At 47.1% G+C, this 7,989-nt stretch overlaps 1 protein-coding gene across 1 annotated transcript; it reads left to right on the top strand.

Moving 5' to 3' along the window:
• Window positions 1-885: 885 nt before the first annotated feature.
• Window positions 886-3,512, top strand: LOC129025684 (testis-specific Y-encoded protein 3-like). The gene is made up of 6 exons (XM_054473360.1): window positions 886-1,239; window positions 1,851-1,928; window positions 2,057-2,168; window positions 2,269-2,414; window positions 2,522-2,603; window positions 3,298-3,512. Exons 1-6 carry the CDS (start codon window positions 886-888, stop codon window positions 3,318-3,320), a joined length of 795 nt encoding a protein of 264 aa, XP_054329335.1. The 3' UTR covers window positions 3,321-3,512.
• The last annotated feature ends 4,477 nt before the right edge of the window (window positions 3,513-7,989 follow it).

Here is a 7,989-nt window from a genome sequence, read left to right as displayed (position 1 = left end):
CCCACCAGCAGGCACCGCAGCCACTGCAGCGGGTGCGGGAGGCTCTGGGTCGGCAAGGCATTGCAAAACACCAGGCGTTCAAGTCATCAATGGCCAACCCTGGAGGCCGGCCTCTGGTGTGACCAGCGCATAGGATAAGAAACCGTTTGGAATGCTCCTTGGACTACAGCATCCTCAGGGAGGAAGCATGGTACGCAGAGCCTGTATTTGACTCGACCTGCGAGAGTGCGTGCCGGGGTTCTGGCCTCTACAGCAGATCAATTCCACCTCAGCACAAGCAGGCGACTTTCCTCCCACGTGCCCGGCCCGACTCACTTCCCCTAGGCCACCCTGGCACCCTGGCCCCAGAAACCAGAGACAGTTCTCTGGATCTGCAGTATTACTTCCGTACCATCTACCTGACCTGCCTAACGAAGAGAGATGTTTCATGTGTTCATGACACATAGAGATTTTCATGGCTTGCCACACTCAGGATGTCAGGACACAGGGCTGCCGTGCCCACAATTCCAAAGGCCACGCAGCCCACCGGTCCCCGGACGCCAAGCTACCGGGCACAAGCTCCAAGGGCTTCTCGGAGGAGGTTTGGGGAGAGGAGTTGGCGTTAGGGGGAGTTGGAGATGCAGGCCCACCAGTGACTGTACCGCCCAGGGAGACGTCCACCGCCCTCGCATTCATTGGCCAGCATGGGAGGAAGGCGGTCGCAGCGCGGCTCCCTGCGCCCTTCGCGCGCAGTCCCTTAGGGGGCGCCAGGAAGCCCCGCGCATGAGCCCTGAGGGCCCACTGACCCACTGGGTGCAATAAAGGCTGCGGCAGAGTTCGTGAGGCTCGGTTCGGGAAGCATAGGCCTTGGTGTGTGGGAGTGCGGAGGAGGGCACCGTCTTCAGGATGGAGGCTGTACAGGAGGGGGCGGCCGGGGTGGAGAGTGAGCAGGCAGCTTTGGGGGAGGAGGCGGTGCTGGTATTGGATGACATAATGGCGGAGGTGGAGGTGGTGGCCCAGGAGGAGGGCCTCGTGGAGCCGCAGGAGGAGGCCCAGTGGGCACAGCCTGGCACTGGGCCCCTGACCCCAGAGTCTGCTGTGGAGGAGCTGCTGGGCGTTCAGGTGGAGCTGGGGCCGGTTAATGCCCAAGCCAGGAAGGCCTTTTCTCGGCAGAGGGAAAAGATGGAGCGGAGGCGCAAGGCCCACCTAGACTGCAGAGGCGCGGTCATCCAGAGCCTCCCTGGCTTCTGGGCCAATGTTGTATCCTTCTCAGTGTTTCTTCTGCCTTTCTGGTGGAGAGGTGCTCTCAGGGAAGTGTAAGTAACTTATGGGCAGCTTGGCGTCGATGTGACGCCACCTTTGGGCAACAAAGGTGAGTTGCCCCGGACAAATGTGGCTGTGGAAAGCCAGAGCAGGCGTGGGTACTATTTTCCTGCGTGCGGCAGAGAAACCCTTGGTGATGCAGAGCAGCAGACTTTTGGGGCATGTTTTTGAAGAGCAGAAGCGAGTTCACACCAGAATAAGTTTTTGTGTGAATCAAGCTATTTATAAGGCAGTGTGATTGCTCCCCCTTGCTAGTCCGATCTGGGACTGGGCGTCTTCGGCTATAAGCAGATTCTGCCACTCCTCAGATACCAGCAACTCTCTGCAAATCGCACCTCCCCATGTCAGTGCAGTCAGCCTCAGAATTATACACCCTCTGTGAAGCCAAGAGGCCTTAGTTTAGGGGGAGGGGGAGGCGAAAGGAGGTCATACGTGGAAGCAGATCTGAGAAATCACCTACCCCAGCCTCTGGGTGCTCTTAGGCCTTCTTCCCTGTTGCTCCTAGCTTCTCCTTCCATCGCATGTAAAGGCTCTTTGACCTAAATCAGATTGCAAACCACCCCCAGATGTCAGCCCTGATCACTGACCAAGATGAAGACATGCTGAGCTACATGATCAACTTGGAGGTGAGGCCAGCAAGACTGAGGCTAGAGGGTTTAGTGGGGGAGGGTAAGGGAAAGAATTGATTCCTGTGAGCAACAGTTGGCCCCTCACCCGAAAAGGTATTTAAACTTTCTGCACCTTGTCCTGACAGGTGGAAGAAGTGAAGCATCCCATTCATCTCTGCAGGATCATGTTGTTCTTTCGGAGTAGCCCATACTTCCAGAATAAAGTTATTACCAAGGAATATCTCGTGAACATCACAGGTGACAGGTGGCTCCCAGGATGGGTAGTGGAAGGAAGATGGTGGGTGGATCATTGCCAACGTGATCCAGCCCCCTTCCCACAAACTTCCTGTCCCTGTAGAATACAGGGCTTCTCATTCCACTCCAATTCAGTGGTATCCGGATTATGAAGTTGAGGCCTATCGCCGCAGACACCACAACAGCAGCCTTAACTTCTTCAACTGGTTTTCTGACCACAACTTCGCAGGATCTAATAGGATTGCTGAGGTAGGTCCTCACTGGGAAACATCAGGAATGACCCTCGTGTGTTCACAGCTGCTTGGGTCTGCAGTCTGAGCCCTGATGAGGCGTCTCCGGATTGATTCCCCTGACAGATCCTATGTAAGGACCTGTGGCGCAATCCCCTGCCGTACTACAAGAGGATGAAGCCACCTGAAAAGGGAACAGAGAGTTCAGGTGAGCCGTTGAGTTGGAACTGGAGCTGTTTGATGCCCACTATGAGGGGGTTGACACACCTGCCTATTCAGGGAGCCTAGACACTCATTTCAGAAATGTAGAAATTGAGGCTGCTTTCCTACATGTAGAAATTCCTTGAGAGGAAGACAGAGAGTGACAGAATCCAGGACATTCATGGCATTGGTCTGAAAAAGGCAGATTAGAGACTGCACTGCAAAGCAAGTTATAGCTGTGAGTCTTAAGCCCAGGGGAGAATAGTCCATTTCCAGAATCACTGAGAAGTGAAGCTGAAAATCATTCACTTCAATCTGTGGCCTTTGATTCCATGGCCGTCAACCCCACCGGCAGTCATCCTACCAACCCCATGAGATTGGGCTCCCTGAATGTGCCTCCTGGTCATCCCTGTCCCAGACCACAAAGGACTGTTTAGATTGATGGATTTCCTTAAGCTATTGCCCCATCAGATTTCTGTGTGCTTTTAGTGTACAATGCATCTTGTTAGCTGACTCCCCTCACAGAGAGTACTGGGAATGGGGCAGGTATTGCGGAGAACAGTTTGTAACACATGGTAGGAGGAAGTTTAAGAGATCACAAATGGGGAAGGGATATCCTTTTCTCAGCGGTCCCTACAATTAAAACATTTCAAAGTATGGCTGAGAGAAGTGGGTTTTGACATGTGTTTGTATTTCCCTAGGGGACTCCCAGATGTTGAGTTGACTATGAGGGAGCATCAGACCTTACCTAAAACAGCAGAACTCCTAAGAAGTTACTACTGTATGCAGGATGTCAGTACCCAGCATGGTCTTATGCACAGGAAGTAAAGGAAAAACAGATCCAGTCACAGAAACATCAGACAGGAAGAGGGGGTAAACTTGGATTGTATGGAATGCCAAATAAACATTCTCAAGGATGTGTGACTCTGTGTGTGTGTGTGTGTGTGTGTGTACATTTATCCCCTGGATTCGGGTGTCATAATGAATTGATCAATCAATATGCTTTATTTTCTTCATGGCAGTGACCAGTCTGTGTTGGAGTTGGGCCTCTAAAATTGTGGAGTGAATGGGTGTGGAATGTGTTGGGATTCTTCCTACAGGACAGAGTTGAGGAGGTAAAAGCAAAATACAGCTTAGTTGGAAACTTACTTTGTCCTATGGAAGCAGAGGTAGTTCAAGGAAAGGGGTTAAGGTTTCCACAGCCCAGTTTGCTGGGACCTCCAAAATCCTTCATTTTGGGTATCATCTACGCAATAGATAAGCACATGATGATGGAAATCGTAAAATTCACGTTCGTGTTGAATTCATATGTTCTTTTAAGGTTGAATGCATAATCCTTTTCGGGCACAATCAGCCCCTCAGAACTTCTCACACATCAACATGAGAAGAAATGGGCATCTAAGGTGTACGGAGGGACTGTGGGAAAGGTCACAGAGGCATGTGGGAAGGCATTCAGGATATGCTTTTTGGCGTAGATGACTAAGGGAAAACACAGACTGGCAGAAGTGAGGGGAAAGGGATTGGATTTGTGGAATACAAGATTACTGGAGAATCCACGCATGGACTGTCTTCTCACTTGAGGACCCAGGATATGGACACTCTTGTTGATGTTTACGTCTTTAGTTGGGTTAAGCTTTTCTCCAAAATTGTATGTTAGTTGAGGAACCAGTAGTGTATGTAGCTACCAACATTACGAGTGCATTTTGTGCTCTTGCAAACTCTAGTGAGGCTCTATTCTCCCCAGTGATTGGCACTGCAGATTGTTTCTGGAGCCCAGGGCCCTTTAATTTTCTGTGGCCTTTTCAGCATACTTTGCCTAAGTTTAATAATGTAAAGAGCAGATAGTTGCAGAGTATGTGTTGCAAGCCCCACACAGGAGGAGAAAACATACAGTTTTCATTCACGGGTGGGTGGCTGCTTCCCATGAACACCTGTGTCTGTGCACAAGATGAGGGGTTGCCTCTGTCAAGGATGGCTGAGGAGGATATCAGTGTCGGTGGCAGATCTTTCTTCCCTGTTCCCAGAAAAAACAGTTCCAACACGAGCATCCATGTTGGCCACACACTAGTAGAGTGCTAACAATTCTGTCCCGTATGTACTCTGGTCAGCACAGCTTCTGTGAGAAGAGCTATGTTGTTTCAGGGAAGAAGGTTTGACAGTCAAAGTTCATGAATCTGTTGTGCTGCCTTCAATACGCATTCCACACCTCCTGCTCAGTATCAGCAGTTGAGCTTTGAAAATCTATGGTCCAGTTTTGTCCCTGCTCCTGGGCAAACAGCAGAAGCTCTGGAGGGGGAGGCCTGTCCTCCTCTGACTACTGTCCCCATGACCCACAAACACAGGAGAAACAGGTTTTCTCAGCAAATTATTCTGAAAACATTCGGAACCCTTTGGCCCCGTGAAGCTGCCCTCTGTCTTACTGTGTGCAGGTCAAAGACCCTGTGGTCCAGTACAGTATCCCTATAGTGGGAATGGGGCAACAGATTGGTGCCTGCACTCAGGGCAACTCAGATTAGGAAATGTCTGGGTACTTGCCTATAATCAGCTCGTGTGAAAAGGTCTTGCCCCAAATTTAATGCATAGGAAAAAGTTGAGGAAGGTGTCTTGCAATGATTTCTCTAGGAGGTAAATAGATAAGAAGGAGACCGTAAATAGACGCCAGGGCTAGTGTTGGAACTAGCCTGTTTGAAAGTGGTGGTAGGGCAAGAGCTTTTTCCAAGGCAGGCAGCAAACCAGGAACTGTCTACAATGGATGGGCGTGCCATGGGTTGGTGGCTCAGCCATATTGCCACCCCACTGAGTGAATGCAGCAGACTGGGCTCCTTCCTTAAATCCTCCATACAATTCAGTCTAGTGATTTCACATGAGATCCATTGTTTTGGTATTATCAGAGATGGTGCTGAATTGTACAGGCTGTCTAACGCTTCTTCCACTGAATATCCGTGCACATGGGCCACAGATGCTAAGGGAACTGACGGATATGTATTCTGCCTCAGTAACTCTGAAACACCTCTGTTACATCTACTGTCAGGGTCTTTTTCATGTTTAAAGTACCAAGTGTGTGTTTGTAGTTTGTAGTGTGTTTGTAGTTGTGCATGTTTATTTCTCTGCGTGGGTCTGTATCTTTCCTCTGACTCCACCTATGTCTCCGTCTGCCCTTATTTTTCCACACTACCTGCGGTAATTTGTACATGCCTATCTCTACAACCATGCTAGACTTTGTATCTGTGTCTTTGAACATCTGTCACTCTCTCTCCCTTCCTTTCTTCCTTTCTTTCCTTTACACCCTTCCTTTCTTCTTTCCCTTCCTTCCCCACCACACTCTCTCCATCTGTATCATCTACCTTTCTATTCTCTATCTGAATTTAGTTTGTAATTCTGAATCTGTTGGCAGTGGCATCAGATTATGGTTTTCATGTCTGGATGGAATTCCTCTTTGAAAGACTCTGAGCTGGAAGAGATGAGTTCTTTTTGTAAGCCATAATGAACGGTTTATTTCAGGCCAGTCTAGCAATGACAGTGTTAAAAACAAATACTGAGCATTGCAGCATTGCCAAAAGTCACATGGATTCCACTTATCTCGCTCAGTGTATGGAAAAGGTGGAAAAGTGAAAAAGTGGGTATGCCTGTGACCTGCAACGCGGAAGGAGAACTTTCAAGTGATTGTGTCAGATAATTTTCCAGCAGGCAGTTATAGTTCATAGATGCATGCTGTGTAAACACAAGCACAATGATGAAACGTAGAAAATGTTCTTCCTCCATTTCAGTTTTGTATTATCTTTTAACCAACATCATGCATACAGAATTTCTTCATGACATGTCATAAACTATTGTTTTATGAACTCATACCTGAATTCTTCATTGTGTCAAAGAATGTCAAACAATCATGATTCGTTATGACCTGCTGCAGATAAGTGATAGGAAATAACAAAATGAGAGTATATAGAAAGGGCACATCATGGTCTGGGAACTTCACCAAGAGCTTCAGGCTAGCTGAATACATGTCAGGGATTCGGAAAAAGAAACTTGCACTTGTTATTAAGGGCTTTGAATTGAAAAGAAGCACTCTTTTTACATTTATGTCTTTTAACTCATTTAGGGAGTTTGGTGTAGTATTATTTACAGTGTTCTCTCTGCCCTGTCTTATTGTTCTCCCCATCTGGGGCTGTTATTATGTGAAAGCTGGTTTCCTCCATCGGATCACGTAGGCTCTTATGATGTTTCGTTTATTTTGATTCTCCTCATACTACGTAGTTTTAATTTACCTAATGTGACTCTTGTTTTGTTGGTTTTCCGAGAATGGGTCTTACTCTGTCTTCTAGGTTGGACAGCAGCCCCAGGATCTCAGCCCACTGCAGCCCAGACACCACACACCCATGTGATCCTCTCAACTCAGACTCTCACACAGCTGGCACTAGAGGTGCATGCAACCCTTCCCAGCTATGTATTAATTAAGTAATTGATTACTTTTTGCATACGGGCCCATGTTACCCCAGGCTCCTCTGGAACTCCTGAGTGCAGGCAATCCTCCCACCTCAGCCTATCAAAGTGCTGGGATGACAGATGTGACCCATGGCCCTGGCATGGCTTTGAGTTTTTTGCTTTTTTCTTCTTCCTCCTCACGTCTTCTTTACAAACATGCAGTGAAGGTTTCAATTCATGGACTGTAGTCTCCATGCCTCTAATTTCTATCTTTCAACTCATCATCAGCATTCATTGCGATTTTCATATATTTTTTTATATATATTTGCACACATATATTTTTCCTTAACTTACCAAACGATGTTGCATTCTTTCCTGTGTCATAAAAAGACTTTGATGGAAATGAAAAGCACTGCTTTATAATAAAATACTTTATTGACATTTATTCTCAAGGTGTTTTAAAAATTGTATCTTTATTTAAATCTGTAATATGAAATGATACATATTTATAACTTAAGGAGTGTTGTTCAAAAGGTCATATACATTATGCATTGGATACATCCAGATAATCAACATATGCGTGATCTCACATACTTGTCATTTTTGTTGTGAAAAAAATTGACATGCACTGTCTTAGAATTTTTTTAGAGAAAGAATACGTTATCACTAGTTATAGTCAGCAGGCTGAAGAAAATATTTTTAACCTATCCCTCCTTTCTAACTAGAAACATGAATTCTTGATCCAGCATCTCCTCAGTGCACCCTCTTCACCCCAGACCTTGCAGTCACTAACTTTGTGAAGTCCGCTTTTTCGAATTCATATAAGAATGAGGTCATGTGCCAGTTGCCTTTCTGATACCTGGCTTATGTGACGTAACAAAATGGCATGCACACATTCAGCAGATTCACACTCATTGTCACAACTGGCAGGATTTCCTTATTTATTATTGCAGCACATTTTTCCATTGCTC

The sequence above is a fragment of the Pongo pygmaeus genome, chromosome Y (genome assembly GCF_028885625.2).
Source record: "Pongo pygmaeus isolate AG05252 chromosome Y, NHGRI_mPonPyg2-v2.0_pri, whole genome shotgun sequence".
Classification (NCBI taxonomy): Eukaryota; Metazoa; Chordata; class Mammalia; order Primates; family Hominidae; genus Pongo; species Pongo pygmaeus.
Note: the sequence above shows the minus strand (reverse complement) of the source record. Positions and strands in the feature narration are given on the sequence as shown.